The 20635-nt window shown below is 38.2% G+C and overlaps 1 protein-coding gene across 5 annotated transcripts in view; it reads left to right on the top strand.

Moving 5' to 3' along the window:
* Positions 1 to 20635, top strand: part of bmal1b (basic helix-loop-helix ARNT like 1b) — a 29566-nt gene that overhangs the window by 286 nt on the left and 8645 nt on the right. Inside the window, exons 2-13 of one of the 5 annotated variants that reach the window (XM_051899228.1) lie at positions 3867 to 3930; positions 11628 to 11692; positions 11908 to 12052; positions 13347 to 13367; positions 13656 to 13724; positions 16921 to 16959; positions 18182 to 18208; positions 18324 to 18484; positions 18667 to 18746; positions 18836 to 18928; positions 19011 to 19128; positions 19618 to 19767. In XM_051899228.1, coding sequence (XP_051755188.1) covers positions 11916 to 12052; positions 13347 to 13367; positions 13656 to 13724; positions 16921 to 16959; positions 18182 to 18208; positions 18324 to 18484; positions 18667 to 18746; positions 18836 to 18928; positions 19011 to 19128; positions 19618 to 19767 — 895 coding nt within the window. In that variant the 5' untranslated portion in view covers positions 3867 to 3930; positions 11628 to 11692; positions 11908 to 11915. The remainder of the gene's footprint in view (positions 1 to 3866; positions 3931 to 11627; positions 11693 to 11907; positions 12053 to 13346; positions 13368 to 13655; positions 13725 to 16920; positions 16960 to 18181; positions 18209 to 18323; positions 18485 to 18666; positions 18747 to 18835; positions 18929 to 19010; positions 19129 to 19617; positions 19768 to 20635) is intronic. The other 4 variants (XM_051899223.1, XM_051899224.1, XM_051899226.1 and 1 more) reach the window with 4 other exon arrangements.

Raw genomic sequence — 20635 nt, forward strand, 5'->3', positions numbered from 1 at the left:
ATAATTTTTAAAACGCAATATTTCTGTCACGGTTCGTACAGTATTAGTTACTACAGAAACATTAGCCTACATGTTGCTGCATACTCGCACTTCTCTTTAAACTCATGTCAGGTTATATAAGGTCATATGTCTCGGAGTAAGAAGTTAACGTGTTAATTACGCGTCATTACGCGTGACTGTGTCATATTTCTAATTAAAATATTTTGGTTTAAATAAAATCTTAAGCGCAGACTTTGCATGTGTAAACACATTACGGTGCACGTGCTTTCGTTGTACTGCGTGTCTCTCAGATATGCGCACGAGCCCTTGGTCGTCCCACTGTGACGGTATGCGCGACACGTCCCGGTGCGGTGTGGTGGGACACTAAACTCTCATGCCCTTTTACTTCTGTAAACACAGAAGCTGTATCTCGAATCCCAATTAGCGGACTAGTGGCTGCCTAGGAAACATTTTTTAGCGTTAGTGGAGCTTGCAGCATGATTTTTCATTATCACTTTGAGCATCATGTGCGTGCAGATGTTTTGGGCATCATAACTTTTACCTTCATTGGCACAGTCAGGAATGAGTATGTTTTTAGGGAGTTGTTTTGGGGATCAATGTATGTAAGCTTGCACCACAGAATAAAAATTGCAACTTTTTATCTCACAATTCTGACTTTTTTCTTGCAATTGCATGTTTATATTTCACAGTTTGGACTTGTTTTCTTGTAATTGCGAGTTTATATCTCGCAATTCTGACTTTATATACACCGATCAGGCATGACATTATGAGCATGGACAGGTGAAGTGAATAACTGATTATCTCTGCATCACGGCACCTGTTAGTGGGTGTGATATATTAGGCAGCAAGTGAACATTTTATCCTCAAAGTTGATGTGTTAGAAGCAGGAGAAATGGGAAAGCGTAAGGATTTGAGTGAGTTTGACAAGGGCCAAATTGTGATGGCTAGACGACTGGGTCAGAGCATCTCCAAAACTGCAGCTCTTGTGGGGTGTTCCCGGTCTGCAGTGGTCAGTATCTATCAAAAGTGATCCAAGGAAGGAACAGTGGTGAACTGGCGACAGGGTCATGGGCGGCCGAGGCTCATTGATGCACGTGGGGAGCGAAGGCTGGCCCGTGTGGTCCGATCCAACAGACGAGCTACTGTAGCTCAAATTGCTCAAGAAGTTAATGCTGGTTCTGATAGAAAGGTGTCAGAATACACAGTACATCACAGTTTGTTGCGTATGGGGCTGCATAGCCTGCAGACCAGTCAGGGTGCCCATGCTGACCCCTGTCCACCGCCAGAAGAGCCAACAGTGGGCATGTGAGCATCAGAACTGGACAACGGAGCAATGGAAGAAGGTGGCCTGGTCTGATGAATCACGTTTTCTTTTACATCACGTGGATGGCTGGGTGCGTGTGCGTCTCTTACCTGGGGAACACATGGCACCAGGATGCACTATGGGAAGAAGGAAAGCCAGTAGAGGCAGTGTGATGTTTTGGGCAACGTTCTGCTTGGAAACCTTGGGTCCTGCCATCCATGTGGATGTTACTTTGGCACGTATCACCTACCTAAGCATTGTTGCAGACCGTGTACACCCTTTCATGGAAACGGTATTCTCTAGTGGCTGTGGCCTCTTTCAGCAGGATAATGCGCCCTGCCACAAAGCAAAAATGGTTCAGGAATGGTTTGAGGAGCACAACAATGAGTTTGAGGTGTTGACTTGGCCTCCAAATTCTCCAGATCTCAATCCAATCGAGCATCTGTGGGATGTGCTGAACAAACAAGTCCGATCCATAGAGCTCCCACCTCGCAACTTACAGGACTTAAAGGATCTGCTGCTAACATCTTGGTGCAGATACCACAGCACACCTTCAGGGGTCTAGTGGAGTCCATGCCTCGACAGGTCAGGGCTGTTTTGGCAGCAAAAGGGGGAACAACACAATATTAGGAAGGTGGTCATAATGTTATGCCTGATCAGTGTAAAAAAAAAAAAAAGTCAGGATTGTGAGATAAAGAGGTTGCAATTACCTTATTTTATTTATTTATTTATTTTTTATTCCGTGGTAGAAACAAGCTTCAACTTATCATTGGGCATCACTGTCGTGAATGATTTTAGGCAGTTTTTTTGGGGATCAATGTGTATTCAGCAAATTTAGGCACCATATTCTAGCTGTAGCAGCGTTCAACATTTTTGAGCTTGTGCAGTGGCATGCAGTTTTTGGGAGATATCTGTTGTTGTTGTTGTCCATTCAGCATTTTTGAGCATAATAAATGTATGCAGTATTTTTGGACATCAGTGGCATGGTATTTAGGTATCATATGTGCATACAGCTGGTTTGTGGAAATCCTAGTTGTGCACAACTTTTTTTTGGCATAATAGATGAATGCTGCAATTTTTGGACATCATGTGCACAGGTATTATTTTTAAGGCCATAATGATACATTTTGGCTAAACACCACAGTGTATTGTAGTAACTTCATCTGCACACTGTGTGTTTGTGCAGTAAAAAGATTGTTCGATTTTAAGGACTTTTTTTGGTTTATTTCTGTACAATAAAGAATTCGGGGTGAAACTATATATTAGGCATCTACAACTACTATATACTTACCTAAAGGTTAGGTATATATTGTGTTCATGTTGTATTGCACAACACTTGTGCTGCTATTGCGGTGGGATACGGATAAGGTTAGGGACAGGTTTGATGGTATGGTTAGGTTTAAGGGTACACAATAAGTGCATTGTATCAAATGATTAATTTAAATGTTATTACATATAAAGAAACTTAATATAAAAAGTAAATATATACTTAATATAAAGTGGGACTGAATTTTGGAAATGTGTTAGTTCGCCTCTTGATGTCACAGTTGAGAATCAATCATAAGCTAAAGCAGCTGATTTCATTTTGCTGCAAGATGTTTCTCAACAGTTTTTTGTGGAGCTTCATCAGCCCTGTTATGGTGAAGACATGTTCACTATAGTGGGGTGAAGCTATAGGGCTCATATCATTACCTCAAAACTTGCATTGAGAGTGTGCAGAGTATCTGCTTTAAAAGTTCTGCTGTGATTTTGTGTGCAGTGAAGCCAATTTGGCAAAGGTGTTTACCTTTACACCTGTGTGTGTTTGTATGTGTATTTATTGTGCTGATGTAGATTGTGCAACAAGGAACTAACTGATAAAACAAAAGATAGGTAGAAGAAATGGAGGTTAGAGATTATTTTTTTTGAAAAAAACAAGGTGTTAATGAACAAAAGGGGGGGTGATGTAAAACAGGGATGGTTAATATATAATTCAATAGAATTGAGGAAACTTTTTTTTTTAATTGCAGAGTCTGTTTTCTAACTGAACTAAGTGATTTTTATTACTTTAAAAAATGTGACGTTGAACACCGGTAACACCGTCAACACCGACTATCGCAGCAAGCCTAGTTGGTAGAGGATGTTTGGGGTAGGTTGGGAGAGATTGGTTAAGGGGTGTGATGTGATAACATCACACCCCTGGTGTTAATAACATTGTAGTTGTGGCAGTCGCGGGGTACTTAATTATGTTGTAGTGTACAGAGTGCACCATGACTTGTTGACGCTGTCAGGTGAAGGCAGTGCATCTAGCGGTACAGTTAAGCAGCTTGCAGTCCGTCCGGCTGGACTCAGAGCCTCTGTCCTCCCATGATCCTCTGCTAACAGTACACCATGTGTATAGAACCCATCTGCTGCCCCTGCAGTCACAGGCATTACTCATCACAACAGCTGATACTGCCAATGACTCGTCATACACTCAGCACAGCAGTTTGGTGGAGTAATGCTGCTTTCCTAACTTTCATAAGCTCTTTCTTTTTGTTTTTTACCCCCTCCCTGCCTCTATCTATGGCCTGTGCTCTCTCAGGTCCAGTGCCTGTTCGTGTATTTCAGCAGAAGCCAGCGCTGTGACGAGACAGCTGTTCTCTGAGGTATGTGCCTGTTTGGAAACAGAATGTGGAATTAATTCCCGGATATTCCATCCAAAAATAAAAATCTGTCATTATTTACTCACCCTTGAGTCATTGTATGATTTTTGAATGATTAATGAGTTAAATGTCAGTCTGTTCCTCATGCAGAACTGTTGCATGGCATCAGATGAATGGAAATAGAGCACACAAGTCATATGGACTACTTTTATGGTGTTTTTTTGGTCATTTTGTAGCTCGACAACATCAATTTTCTGGTTGAATGTAACGAAAAGTTGTCCAGGTCACATTTTGGGTTTCATTCGAGTTCATTGGGTCTTTTGAGATTCACTTTAAACTGTCAACTTTAAATGTATGGAAATGTACGGAACTTTAAATGTATTGAAAAGAGCAGCATGATCATTCAGCTAAATTTCTCCTTATGATTTCAACAAAAGACAATCATTTGGGTGATTAAATGATGACAGTATTTTAATTTTTGGGTGAACTATTGCTTTAGGCCCCAGTCAACACAAGAAGCTAAATACAAGAAGCTATGTTTTTGAAATCATTAAAGTCGTCCATTGAACTCTGTCAAACGATTATTACTTTGTACTCCATTTGATGATGTACTATATACTATATGATATGCCTATAATAATATCTTTGAATTGAGAACTGTGTGTGAGTTCAGAACTCTGTAATATTTTGATCTGACTGTGGGGTAAATAGGTCAGATGTACCAAATATTTTTCCTCATGAAAACCATAATCAACACAAATCACTTCAGACCTTTTCATGTCTTTTTAATAAGGATAATAACGTTCCGTAAGTGAACAGACTTACTCAAGTGACCTACATTCACTGCCGCTTTTGTGTACGTCTGCTTGTTGCCTTTCCTCCTGATATTCTCACGCACAGTCTTTGGTTTCCTCTCTGCTCATGTAACCTACATTGTCTTGATATGATCTAGTGGTTAATTTATAATCAAAGATAGTTTGACTTGTCTGTTTTCAGAGTAATATTATGACTGCTTTTTAAAAAAGCTAAAAAGTATAAGTATATATTATTGAAAAAAAATTACTGGGGTCATGTTGATTAAAAAAAAAAAAATGAGATGGGAGGAAAAAATGTTTATTTCAATTATATTTAATTTCAACTTTTGCATTCTCACACAAAACTTTTGTTCCCCTGAGAAACTTGCAAAACTTTTGCGTTCACTCACTAAAAGTTTTGTGATGGAAATAATGTGACTTGGGTGGAAAAACTATATTTCAGTGGTTTTGCGAGTGAACATGGGAGCACAATAGATTTGCGAGCGAGCGCAAATGTGAACATGTTTCTCATGGGAACACAGTTTTGAGAGAGATGCAAATGCAAATTGGAATATAATTTTGATAGCTTTAAAAGGTTACAGCGCACCTCTCCTTCACCGCAAGCAGCTCCTTACAGTTCCAGACAGAAATGTCAGCGAAGTTCATGATGTGTAAATGTAGAGAATTCATCAAGGTTAGTCTCTAGTGATCTTTAGTGTTGTATGACACTCAGTTTCCATAACACATTTGTCACAGACTTGTCACATTATCAGTGTCCTTCTGTACTTGTCTGTAAGCTTAAGTTTCTCAATGCAAATTACTGGCGTGAATAGTAGCAGGTGTCAGTCTGACCTATAATGATTGTCCCAGAACATAATCGAATGTGGGCCTCTGGTGGCGTGGGGAGATCAGAGTGTTACATAGCAGGTTTAATTGGGTGTCACGGCACCCTGGATCTGTCAGGTCACATGGATCAAGTGTCAGTTGGTGAAAAATAGGTCAAAGATAATGATGAAGTCAAAGGGAATGAGAGTGTACTCACACTAGTTGCTCTGAACCTTGCCTGAGCGTGTTTGACCCCCAAAGCCTAGTTCGTTTGACTAGTGTGATCGCTCCATACCATGCCCGGGTGCGGTTCGTTTAGCAGTCCCTGGCCCGCTTGGAAGAGGTGGGCCGGAGCATGGTTCAGTTGGGCTCGGGCGCAGAACGCATGTAGTGGGAGCGCTAACCGTGCCGGATCACGGAACAGCTACTACTTTTGTGTGCGCTACTGTCATCATTACGACAGTAAACATCTTTATTACTACTTGGATAGTACACTTTTCAATTAATGTAATTAATTTGAGTGTATCTGGTTCTTACCTTAATGATGAACAGGAATTGTAGTTTGCGAGTAAAGCTTCAAATTCCTCCATTAATGTCAACTGCCTTCGTAATAATCCTCTGATATGTGCAAGTGAAAATTGCATAAATGATAATATCTTAGTATATGATAGTATCTTAGTGAAAGTGCTTTTCTTTCTGTTTTCTTCCATTAAAAAAATTTGCATTGTATGTGACGTGCTCCGGCCCGGAACGTTAAGTGCAATGTGAGTGCAGGCCAGAGGGGAGTGGGGAGGGGGACAATCGCGCTCGAGCTCGGTTCAAGGCAACCGTGCCTAGTGTGAGTACACCCTTATAAGAGTAATGGCCTTATGACAATGAGACATAATAAAAGATGTTTTTTATTTCAAGATGTGATGTTCCCTGAAAAACATTGTGATGAAAAGCTAAGCAGTCTCAGATGAAATAATATACAAATGTGGCACTTCTCAGTTAGGACAGTTACTGTATGTCATAACAAATTTCTGTATCGCTTATTTAATGTAAAAGCCATTGTTCCATTTATTTTATTATTATTTTTTAAAATTTTGTGATTTATCAAATAGTAGGTATTGGTAAAGATTCTGTCTGTAGATTAAAGACTAATCAAGCGTAGCAGAGAGGTCACGTCAGTCATGCTCGCATCAGCTAATCCACGTCTACCTATAGGAATACAATGCCTATCACAGAATCCCTATATATAAGGTCCGTTCTGTATTATCGGCAGCTCTATTATTTTGCTCAGAAGCTTATTAGACAATGAATTCGGCAGGCTAAACCACATCATATCAATAGGAATTGTGCAATCGGGAATATTGCAATGCTTTCGCTCCCCACGCGAATTTCACATCAGATTCAAGTTTGTGAACTTGAACTTGCAAATTCTCTGCATTGATCAATATAAGCTGCTTGATTTCGGAAGTAACCCGAGTAAGCATTGCTTCTCGCATCACTACATTATTAACATGGACTCTTTGCCCGGAAATCTCGCTGAAGTTATAGTAAGGTGACTGCCTCAAGAACAAAGTTTAGACAAGATCTGCGCTCCCCACATGAAGGAAGAAGGATATCAAGAAGGAGATCAAGCATCCATGTCATATCTGGCTATATTTCACCCTACATTCAATTCTGTATGTCTTCACAAAACTATAAAGTTTTCCTTTTTATGCACATTGCTTAAAAGCTATCAGGTTATTGGCAGCATGCTTGTTGCTTAAGGCTTATCTAGTTGTTTTCAGTAACATGCTTGTTTCTAGGTTTTTCCGATCATATTAGCAATGCATGTTACTTAATTGCTGTCATTGCTTAAAACTACCCTTGTGCTTTAAGGCTATCTAGTTGTTTTTGGTTGATTTAGGCTTATCTGGTATCATTGCCTACATGCTGTGCTAAGCTGTGCAACGCGGGTATTATCAGTAACATTATTTTCGTTGTTATCGGTACCATGCTTGTTGCTTAAGGCAGTTTACTCATTGAAAACATGCTTGTTACTTTAGGCTATCTAGTATTATTCGCAACTTACTGTACTAAGCTTATCTGGGTACCAGCATCATGCATCATCACTTTAAAATGAAAATTACCCCAAGATTTACTCACTCTCAAGCCATTCTAGGTGTACATGACTTTCTTCTTTCTGATGACCACAATCGGAGTTGTATTAATAAATATCCTGACGCATCCAGGCTTTATAATGGCAGTGAACGGGACCAACAAGTATGAAGCTCAAGAAAGTGCATCCATCCACCATAAACGTACTCCACGCGGCTCCGGGGGGTTAAAAAAGGCCTTCTGAAGCAAAGCGATGCTTTTGTACATATACATATTTATGGATCGATGCACTTTCTTGAGCTTCATAATTGTTGGTCCCATACACTGACATTATAAAGCCTGGATGCATCAGGATATTTATTAATATAATTCCGATTGTATTCATCAGAAAGAAGAAAGTCATATAGCCTACACCTAGGATGGATTGAGGGTGAGTGAATCTTGGGGTAATTTTCATTTTAAAGTGAACTAATACTTTAAGCCTAGTGTAATGTGCTTATTGCTGCTAAGGCTTATCTGATTATTATTGGAATCCTGCTTGTTGCTTTAGGCTTACCTGGTTATCATTGCCAACATGCTTAAGCCTACTTTGGTATCAGGAACATGCTTGTTCTTTAAGGCTGTATAGTTGTTATTGGAACATGCTTGTTGCTTTAGGCTTATCTGGTTATTATTGCACATGCTGTGCTAAGTTTATTCGGGTACCAGCAACATTCTTGTTACTTTAGGCTTATCTGGTTATTATTGGAAACATGCTTGTTGCTTTAAACTTATGATTATTACTGCCAACTTGCTGTGCTTAATCATATCCTGGTATCAGTAACATGCTTGTTGCTTTAAGCTTATCTGGTTGTTACTGGAACATGTTTGTTGATAAAATGCACAGTATGTAAGTTTCACCGCTAGAGGTCGCTTATTCAAACACTAACAGTGTCGTGGCTTGATGATGTCGAGAAGGAGTAATCGTGGGAGTTGTCGTCTTCACCTCCACAACCAATGGAATCATTCCTATGGGACTCAAGCTGAAATCATGTTCATGGATGAGGAAGCACACTGTTTTCTGGTTTCTACAGGAGTAAAACCGACAACTGAGAATAAAAAGGATATGATGTCAATTTCAGGCGACACAATGGCACAGACTACTTCACTGCCTTAAATTGTGTATTTCTCTTGATATAAACATTGTTGGAAACATTTGAGATAATGCAAGTACAAAATATATAATATTGTTCTAGTGATTTTTGTATAATGTAATGCAAAATTTGTACATATTGTGCCTTTAAAGCTATCTAGATATATCGGCATCATGCTTGTTGTATTAAGCCCATCCAGTTGATATTGGTGACATGTTGCTTAAGTCTACGTGAGCCGGAAGTTGCCATCAACTTTACTTCAATTGTGATGTTTTTCCAAGAACTACTGGCAACAAGCAACTGTGGTGTGGCTTTACATTAGGGCTGCGACTAACGATTATTGTGATAGTCAATTAGTTGGTCGATTATTTCTTCGATTAATTGATTAATCGGATAAAAAGCCCAGTTTTCTTTTTATTTTATTCTATTGACAAAACACACTATTCAACATCCTGCCCAATGCCGTCCTTCAAACAAATGTGCCAACTGAAAGCTATGAAAACATATTTACACTTACAGATATAACAGATTATATAAGGATATAATTGTACAATGAGAGTTTTGCACTGAGGAAACATATCACACATTAAACGGCACACGCATCTGTCAAAGCGCCTGAGAGGGCAAGCCATGTTTCCCGCATTCCTCCACTATTTTTAGATGCATTTTGTTCAGCATTCAGTGCTGTAATTTAACGCGACTGGGGGAAGTTTTCCGTGCACGGTGGGCAGACATGACTAATCGATAATGACATTTGTTGTCGATTTTTTTCGATTAGTTGTTGCAGCCCTGTCCACACCAGCAGGTGGTAGTAGTCATCACTCAAAAGAAAACTGGAACTTGGACCACGGATACAAACCATAAGCAAGCATCGCTTGATCGATGTTGATCACTTAATATTCACTTTCTTTATTCCAGACGGGAATTTTTTTTTCTTCTTGTGCACTGGTTTGCTAAGCTGAACAGTCAATCAGAGCGATCTTTCTCACTGATGGCTCTGCTGATTCAACATGCTCAATTGGCTGAAACGCTTTTCCGGTTAATATTAGCAACATGCTGATTTAAGTCATCTGGGTAAGGGCAACATTTTTGTTGCTTAAAGGCCCCGAAAATCAAAGAACAAACTGATGTGTGGTCATTTTGAACAAAATCAGGCCAAAACAAAGTCTGTTATTGGAGTTTGAAACGGCATGCCAAAGCGAACTCTCAGGAAAAGTTGGCTCCAGCTGCAAAACACCTTCGTACTACCATTGGTCCGTGAGAACAACGTAATAGTAGGTGTGCGCTGAGGCTCCACCTGAGGCTGAACGTCGCTCTCAGCAGTGTGGGCAGCATCAGATGTTCAATAACAGTATATCGCTGCTCACATATTTCGAACTTCGTTTTACCCCTAAACGAAGAACGAAACAGAACTTTGCTGTGAGTATATCAGGGCCTTAAGGCTTTCTGGTTATTGTTGGCAACATGCTTGTTGCCTTAAGCTAATTTGGGTAACTGCATTTAAAGGGGCATGTTGCTCTTCTCTGCTGCTTGTAACAGAAGAGCACCCCTTTTGCTGCTACTCTCGTCCTATAAGAGGCATGCTGCCCCCAGTCTCTGCTATTTAGGGGGATTTTTATGTTGCTCCTTTCCGAAATGTCCTATTCTTGTCTGTCTTACTTTTTCCAGTATCAGTGCCTGAATTATATCCATATCTGGGTATTGGCGAGGGGGAAAAAATGCATTAGATTTTCGCTGTCAGTTTGTGGCTGGAGGATGTTGGCCTATGGCAGGGGTGGCGAACTCCGGTCCTGGAGAGCTACAGTCCTGCATAGTTCAGCTTCAACCCTGATAAAAACTCACCTGCCTGTAGCTTTCTAGTAACCCTTCAGACTTTGATTAGCTTGTTCAGGTGTGTTTCATTAGGGTTGAAGCAAAACTCTGCAGGACTGTGGCTCTCCAGGACCGACGTTCACCACCCCTGGCCTATGATTTTGTTTTGGGGGGTATCGCTGCCCTCCCTGCTCATATCCATGCTAGGCTGCATGGATGGGCAGGGAGTTCTTGCCCAGAACAAAACCATACCGCCAATCTAAACGCTAATTGTTAATCATCTTTGACGAAAGTGGTCCTGACAGAATTAGTAAAAATGCACCTTTTTGGAATCTTTTCAAAATTAATACAAATTTAAAGCAATTTAAAAAAAACAACAACAACAAAAAAACAAATAATAAATTTTTTCTTTAGGCATAAAGTTTGTTAATGAAGAACTTGAAATATTTTTGCCAAACCCTGTTAAGCCTGACATATGATCTAAAAGGCCTTTTTTTGACTATCATATTAAATACATCAGGCGTTTATGGCTGATCAGTTGCTGATATTTATATTACCAAAAAGTATGATTCTGATATCTTGAAGTGTAAAAAAAAAGTGAGATCTTTAGATTAAAGATCTCAGACCCCAAAAATAAATAAATAAATGCCTAAGGTATAGTTAATAATTTTTAACAAAAAATCAGATGACCGAAGGCATAGATACAACAGGTTTTTAAGCAAGGTTTTGATCATGTTGATAATTTAGAGACCTTCGAAATTTTCATATCAAATATGATACAGTAGGCTCTATATGGTTAATTTTAGGCCATAACTTTTTGTTACCTTATAATTTTGTCAACACTTGGATTATTTCCGGGTTTAAAATACAATAACATATTTTCTCTGTTGTCCTCTGACTTTTGGACTCTCCTGTATATTACATTAAGGAGCTGCGGTCTGCTCACTTACATCATCCAGACCCCTCTCTTGTATCCAGGTTATGAAATGGTCAAGCTTTGTCAGGGTGGAGATTATATATCGCTCTTTACTACAACTCTGTTCTCTTGCAGAGGAGGATCGCGTCAGACAGCCTCAGGAAATGGTGAAGGAAGAGCAGCCCTCGTCTATCTCTGTGGTGAGTTTAAGAAATATTCCCTTTTATATTTCTAATTTCTGCCCCTTTACTGTCAATAATGAAATTCAGATCATTTGTATTACGTCTTTAATTATCATATATAAAAGCTGGTCTTTGAAACTCTAAACTTTAAGTGTTATTGCTGATGTCTTTCAATATTCACAATAACAGAATACAAGAAACAAAGGGGTTACATTTATGTTTGTGTTTTGCAGATGATCTAATGGCAGACCAAAGAATGGACATCTCCTCCACAATGAATGAGTTCATGTCCAGTTCCACTGACCTGATCAGCAGCTCCATGGGAACGCCAGGCATGGATTACAGTCGCAAGAGGAAGGGCAGCTTTACCGACTATCAGTAAGAGCGGATCCTAAATGATCCTCTAACTCTTCATTCTTCATCGATCATGTTTGTGTGTTCATAATGGACCTCAAGCATGATTCATGATGAGATTCCCAATTTCTAGTTCTGTGAGAAAGCGTGTGTGAACTATTGAAAGTATGATCAGAACTTTGAAAGAAACGAATACTTTTATTCAGCAAGAACACAATATATTGATGAAATGTGACAGTAAAGACATTTATAATGTTACAAAAGAAAATGCTGTTCTTTTGAACTTGAAGAATCCTGAAAAAAATGTATCACAGTTTCCACAAAAATATTAACTGTTTTCAACATTAATAAGAAATGTTTCTTGAGCACCAAATCTGAAGACTGGAGTAATGGCTGCTAAAAATTTTGGCTGCTTTGCCATCAAAGGAATAAATTACATTTTAAAATATGCAGCCTTGTTGAGAATGAGGCTTATTTCAAAAACATTTTGAACTTTTGAACGGTAGTGTATATTGTACCAAAGTATGTGCGGTGCGGAGCAGAGAGCAGAGTTGCGTCATTTTGCTTGTAGCAGTTTTTTTTTTTTTTTTTTGGAAAGTTAGAACATCTGTGCTCTTTCTCAGTCTAAGATCGCTCTGATATCACTCCAAAACAAACATTATCCTTTCACTCCACTATGTTAAACACAGTATTGATACTCTGTTAGCAGTAATATTGAAAAAGGGAATTTATGAAGTATTATCTTAAAGATTACAAAAATACTAAATAAGAAATAAATAATAATACTAAGTAGTGGGTATAATGTGACTCTCTGCTCTCAGATATGTAGTTTTTCAAATAATTCATCATCAACAATCAAAAAATTATTTCAAGCAATCTAATCATCATACGCATATAAATTGTGAGAACTGTGCAAGTGAGAAGCAGGAAATTGACAACCCGGAATGGACCAGAATCTGAGTAATTACAGAATGCTTTAAATGGGGAGGGAACTTGCTGTCATCCCTCTCCACTCACATTTCTTCTGTGGGACATAAAAGAAGATATTTTTAAGAATGTTGGTAACCAACCAGTTTCAGTTCCCAATGACTTCCGTTGTATTTTTTGTTAGTTCAGTAGAAGTCAATGGGAATCAAAACGGTTTGGTTACCGGCATTTTTCAAAATTTAAAAAATAAAAAAAAGAAAGTTATAGAGGTCTGAAATGACACAAAGGTGAGTAAATAATGACAGAATTGTCTTATTTGGGTGGACTATTCCTTTAATATGAGATTATATGAAATTGATTTTGTCAATGTCTTTTTTTTTTTTTTTCACAGAATTGATGGATATTCTTTTGAGTAAGTATCAAAATGACTTTACAATAGCATAAAATGTGAATAAAAATGTTCATTCGATTACAAAAAGCTAAAACCATGGCATACCCCGGTGCATGAACAGTATAAAACATGATTACCATGCTGTCATCACTGAAACATCACTAAACCATGGTACTGTCAGAGTACATTTTTGTGTTTGTGTCTCTCTTTAAAGACAGGCACATCATTTCTCTAATTAAATAAAGAAAAACATAATTGTATCAGCTCACCCGTTTGATTTTGAGAAAAATACCAATTTTATCCTCTTAGATCTGAGGCTTCATGGATGAGATTCCTCATCCCGAGCTCACAGCTCACACAATCCCCTGAGAGTGAACGGTCAGTGAGTATGGATGAAGAGATGCTAACTGGTCAAACTGTCCAGTCTGTGCTTATTTTGAGACAAATGTACTCCAGCACCTTTGATATCCAAATTCTCACTTCACGCAGAGAGATGGAGCACAAAGTGTTTCAAGGACAAAAATTGTGAAAATTGTGTTCACACTTGTAGTTCAGTTCTCTTGGTTCTTTTGGTCCAGATCAAAAAAAGAGAGAAGAAGATACATTTAGTCCTGGTTTGCTTGGTGTTCACACCGTCATTTTTAACACCAAACCTAAAGATACAAAACAAAACAAAACAAAAAACAGCTTTTATGACGTATATCTTTCTGACGGAACATCCAACACAATGCTGTGTGCTGGGATAAATGTGCTTGTTGTAGGCACAATATTTATGTGCGTTCAAATGGTATTTTTTTACCAGCTGAGAACTCATGAAAAGCTTATTAAATGTGTAAAGGAGTCTGGAGGTGGCAAACGTTCAACAATAACTTAATAATCATAAATAAACAACAAAAAGAAAGTAACGCGGCAGCCCCTCATGGACGACCGCCGCATATAAACATAATACAACAGCAACATAAATAGTCCAGGCCTGGTCCTTTCTTGTCTTGCACTGTCGTCACTCCTCATTTTATCCTTCTCAGGCTTTGTCCACACTAATACGCTTTCGTTTGAAAATGCATCTTTATCTCTCCGTTTTGGCCTTCTGTCCACACTGACACACATTTTTATTAACGGAAACAAAGCTTTTTGAAAAAGCTTTCCAAAGTGAATAAATTTGAAACCGCCGTTTTCACAATCCACAATACAGCGTGAGGAGGTATTTGAAAACGATGACGCAAGTTTAGTCATGTGACGCATATTGTACCGATAGATATTCATGTTTATACCGCTATTGTGCCTGTTATGTGCTATTCATTTTCACACAGTTGCTAAAATGTTACTTTGCACACTCTTCATTTCACAGTTCTGCAAATATGACAGAAAATTTACTCACGTTTGTCATCCTGCGCCAAAACATGAGAACGGTTACGTTTTAGACCAAACAATGGTGAGTGAGTGAGTGCGACCTGGACTCATCAGTGAATGCTGAGATATTTTGCAAAATAAAATGATCCTGCCAGAAGTATTGCGTGAGAACTTTATTATGTCTTGTTCCATCTGTATCATCTCAGTGAGCTTTTATGAGGGTTTACACATGCATAATAAGGTGAATTTAGTGTTTCTGACGTTTCAGTGTGGACGAGAAACTTTTGGAAAGCGCTTGAAAACGCTAGTGTGAATTAAGAGCGTTTTGGAACGAAAACACTGTTTCAAAGGTATCCGGATTAATGTAGACGTAGCCTGAGATCCTCCGTGAGACTCATCACCGGCCTCGCTCCATTCCCATGGCTCTTGGCCCCGCCCTGCTTGCCACAGAGTCAAAACAGCACCTGGAGTTCCTCTGTCGCACACACAAGTGATGATCTGCTGCAAGGAGAAGGCGATTCCAAAGCCTGTACTGAGCTGTAATGGACAACATAGGGATTATGATGAGAAGAACCAGGTTTTTCTTGAGCATTCTGTCCTCGCATCTTGAGACATCACATCCTGTTTTTGGTTCGTTTAGATGTCTTTGGTCCATGTTGCATTCATATTTCAGTTGAACCGAACCAGAGTTTATTTGGAAGTGGACTGAGGCCCAACATTTAGTGTGCACCAGGGTTCGGACGGCAGCGCTCACACTTATTTTATCCATACTAACAGAGCAATCACAACAGAGATTGTTTTAATCGAAGCAAACCTGCCAAGTGTGAACATGCTCTATAAAGTCACTAAATAAACGCCCACAACCATTGGGCTGGCATTCCATGTTTTACAAATAGACTCTCAGGCTCAATTACACAATTAAAGGGAAATTCACTAAACAGTATTTCCGCGCAAAAACCTTATTCTCCCAGCACCCATAATCCAGTGTAACCAGGTGCTATCTGTGTGCTGGTATTAAGTTCATGTTTTCAGCCCAAATATGCCTCCTTTTTTATTAAAATTAGACTTATTATAGATTGCTCCCTATGTACAACGCTATTTGACTGGTGAAGTTAACATTGGGCTATTAACGCCTGTGAAGAGGTAAGCGGTTAGCGAGTGCTTAACATAATTTTATTCAAAAGGGATGTTTGAGACAATACTGATCATAGCTTTAGTTATTCATCAAGTGATGGACAAAAGCACTTTCTGCATTTTAAAGCGCTGATTCATGTGCCTGGATTGTTGCTGTGTGCTGCTGGCAATTATGGTAGTCTGCCATTACTTGATTTGCATTAATTGTTTTTGGTGCCCAAACTACTCAAACAGTGTGTGCACATAAACAACACTATCAGCACAATTTACAGTCACAATGAATTATTAGTGAATTCACCCCTTTTAATAACTTTTTCAGTGTTTAAATATCATGAAAAATAGCAGTTATTGTATGCAGCTGTGATTTTTTTTTTATTTTTATTTTTTTTTATGTTTGTTTTTAACAATAACTTGTAATGCAGGGTTTCCTATCCAAGGGTTTGTAAACAACGGGGTTCTTGAGATTTTAATAAAACTGGCATTTTATTATAAAGAGTATGAAATTAGTTATTTTAATTGTTTACAAACAAGAACAGATTCATTATATTTATTGATATTTTGCTTAAATCTTAGTAATTACTTCAAGTAAATGATTGAGGTCATGGGGTTTCGGATAGATTAAAAGTTACTTAACCAACAGAAAACAAATCTGCAGTAGATGTTATCACAGTGTCAAGCCTTAAGGTAAACAGCGTGTAAAATTTCTCTAATTATGGTCAGTTATGAAACCAGCCATTATAAAACAACCAAGCTGGAGTTGATGGTGCGTGAAATGGGAGTTATATCATATTATGACTTGATATATATTGTTTCTGGTACCATATTGTGGGGAATAATGAGGTGAAATTCATTAGAGGTGCCCATAACCTAATAATTTATGGACCATAATGACAACTAACGAGGAAGAGAAAAATGATTTAGTTTTAAAGATTACTATTCAGAAATATTAGGTTTTGAGAAATATGTTGTCCTTTTAACTTGCAGTATAAATGTGACTTTCATGCATTTGAATTCAAAGTATTCAAAAAGTAATTCAAAGTAGGTTGACTTCTGAACTATTTAAGCTAATTGTTTGCTGTTCATTTTTAAGGGACAGTATGGACACAGACAAGGATACACAACTTGGAAGGTAAACTGAATTAATGATCAAGATATATATCTCATATGTACACAGTATGTCTAAAGTATGGTCACAGTATGGTCTGAGATCACAAGTGAAAATGCTTTTATTTTACATTTTTTTTTCAGACGTTTTCATCAAAAATTATATTATTTAAATGGAAAAATAGCATGATTTCACAAATGTACTGTATTTGATTAGTGACCTGTAACTATAACAGAATCTTACACATTTCTTAATTATTGTATTCACAATTTGTTCAATTATTTATTTATTTATTTATTTATTTTGCAATCTGCTAGCAATCACATCATTTACTGCACCTTTTAGAGGGAAAACCTGCTCATAATTGCTGGTCTACGATCAGTTTTCTCCATAACAATAGCATATTGGCAAAACAGATTTGGCAAGCAATCCAGTACGTGTCTGTGTTTTGCTCTGGAGAATGTCAAAGGTTTCTATTTACAACATGTTTTTGCAGCGTTGAACAATGTAGTCAATCACAAACATATCTGTTGATTTCTTGAATGCAATGGCCAATCAGAAGTGTTTAAGTTAGAATCCACTCATCGCACAAAACCCCAGAGTTTTTGTTCAGCACTGAGTTCTGCACGCTGCTGAATCCTCTCATAATAACAAAGTGAAAATCACATTATGAAATAAATGTTTTTCTCCAAAACATCAAAACCAACACAAAAATGTGTCACTGAGCACAAAATGAAGCTTCTGCCATGGACGTCCCAGTTTTTTGACCTGAACCCTATAAAAAATGAGTGGGGTGAACTGAAGATGAGCAACACCAACATGGAGCTGGGAATCTGAAAGATCTGGAGAGATTCTGTATAAAGGAATGGTCTCTGATCTCTTGTCAGGTGTTCTCCAAACTCATCAGAAATTATAGAAGAAGATTCAGAGCTGTTATCTTGGCAAAAGGAGGTTGCAAAAAGTATTGAATAAAAGGATGCCATTAATTGTGGCCAAGGTGTATTGGAGAAAAACATTTCATAATGAGATTTTCCCCACATTTTCAATTCTTGTACTTCTTAATTTATTTTTGTGATTTTTTTTATTAAAAGATCAAAAGGATAAACAATGCAAATTTATTTTCACAGCCATTTACCAAGGGTGCCAATAATTGACCATTTTAAAAATAAAATGGTATATCTGTAACTGGTGTTTACATAATTGATTCATTTCTCGGATGTTAAGCTCATAATTTTTCTCTCAACAGGGTTGATCACCAGATTAAGAATGCGAGGTGCTGTATTTCAGAGCATTTCTATATTTTTTTTATTTATTAGTGGATAAAGCCTGTTGTAGATCATATGCCATTTCTTCCAATTGTAACATTGTTTTGGACTTTTGGTTGTCAGCAGGGAGGCTCACAGTCAGATAGAGAAGAGACGCAGAGATAAAATGAACAGCTTTATTGATGAGCTGGCTTCATTAGTGCCTACCTGCAACGCCATGTCCCGCAAGCTGGACAAACTTACTGTGCTGCGCATGGCGGTCCAGCATATGAAAACACTTCGAGGTGAGATTCACGCTGTCATTCCCATAGAACCATTATGGCCTGGCTGGGATAATTTGGTAGCTGAGTACTGTAACATAAATATAAATATTTATATTTAAAATAATTATATTTCAATGCTTTTGCGTTTGCTCCCAAAAGTTTTGCGTTGCATGCATATGCTTATTTTTTACTGTCTTTTAAAGGTGCTGCCAACCCTTACACTGAAGCTAACTACAAGCCAGACTTTTTATCAGATGATGAGCTGAAGCACTTAATTTTAAGGGTAGGTGACCTAAAGAAATGAGTGTTTTTGTGTTATGCTGAGTGATAATCCCTGGCTGTGATTCACTGGTGATTCACTCTGGGTCTCAGGCTGCTGATGGTTTTCTATTCGTTGTGGGCTGTGATCGGGGGAAGATTCTTTTTGTGTCAGAGTCTGTCTACAAAATTCTAAATTACAGTCAGGTAAGGCCTACTAATGCTTCATAACATCTATAATATGATTCTGAACTAAGACTGTGAAGTGACTCATATTGCCGTCTTACAGAACGACCTGATTGGCCAGAGTTTGTTTGATTATTTGCATCCTAAAGACATTGCAAAAGTCAAAGAGCAGCTCTCGTCATCTGACACAGCACCACGGGAGAGACTCATTGATGCTAAAAGTAAGTTAGTACCTGCTGCTATATGCCTTAAATATAGCATTATGCAAGCAAACAGTAAATGCTGGAGTACACTTCAGGAAATCAGAACAGATTTTAAATCACTAGGCATCATACATCTTTTGGCATACATATCGTTGACTTTGCAAATGGTTACAGAGGAAAAACTCTGCTGAGGATCACACACTCATACAAGTTGTTCTGAACGCAATAAACTCAGGAAAAACATGCGTCACGTTGATTGAGGAGATTGGCTCAAAATATCATACGTGTTTGATATCCTCTGACTGGATGGGATCATAGTCTGAAGCTAAAAAGCTTGTGCCCATCATGCATTACATGATTTTATGGTATTTCTGTCAACTCCGACACTCCAACTCCAACACAAATCTGTACAAAAGTCATGTAGTGTATTCCAGCCTTTAATTACATACATTTCATTTGTTTTACCAGTTTTTGAATTGATCTGACAGTGCATTATTATTTTCTCAGCTGGGCTGCGAGTCAGGACAGACATTGCCCCTAGCCCCTCCAGATTGTGCTCGGGGGCCAGACGCTCCTTCTTCTGCAGAATGAAGTGCAACAGGTCCCTTGTCAAAATGGAGGAAAAAGATTTTTCCTCGACTTGCTCCAAAAAGAATGGTAAATCAGTTATTTCATTTACTTTGTATTAGTGTTGTCATAACTTTGATACGATACCTTGAAAAATATTCGATACCATTTTCGATACCACGGGTAAAACTGCCATATATACATTTTATTATTATCTCATAATTTTTTTGATAATTTGGGTAACTTTGCTGCAATAGCTTACACACAGCACAGGGAGGTTTTATTTGGAACTCTGAACTAAATTTACAAAAAAAGACAAGAAAACAGACTGTAATAATATAAGAACAAAAAGACATATTGTAAATGATAGCACAAATAAATACAATTAAGTGTTTCAGGTGGGTCTACAGTAATATTCAGGTAAGAAATATACAGAAATTAAATAATTAAAGGTCCAGTGTGTAATATTTAAGAGGATTTATTGACTGAAATGCAATATAATATACATAACTACCACTGTTTTCAGTGGTGTATAAAGTTTTTATTACTTTAGAATGAGCCATTTCTATCTACATACACCGCGGGTCCCCTTACATGGAAGTCGCCATTTTGCGCCACCATGATTCTACAGTAGCCCTAAACAGACAAACTGCTCTACAGAGCCTCATTGCTCAACTGGCTACTTTCTGCTGTCTCAGATGACGACATCTTTGTCCTGTGTCGGCCACCGTAGCTTCTCTGTGTGCTTCGAAAGGAGGGGGTGAGCGGTGGACTAAGCTGTCGGTTGCAATTCTCAACCTCACCGCTAGATGCCGCTAAAATTTACACACCGAACTTTTAATCAAATGTAAAATAACACTGGATAGTCTTCATTGTAAAAATTAAATGCAGATTAATGCTTACAATTAGTTACAAAAGTTATTCAGTCAAGAGCAGCGAGTGACTTTCTCCTTCTCTT

Source organism: Ctenopharyngodon idella, chromosome 7 (genome assembly GCF_019924925.1).
Source record: "Ctenopharyngodon idella isolate HZGC_01 chromosome 7, HZGC01, whole genome shotgun sequence".
In the NCBI taxonomy this organism is placed as follows: domain Eukaryota; kingdom Metazoa; phylum Chordata; class Actinopteri; order Cypriniformes; family Xenocyprididae; genus Ctenopharyngodon; species Ctenopharyngodon idella.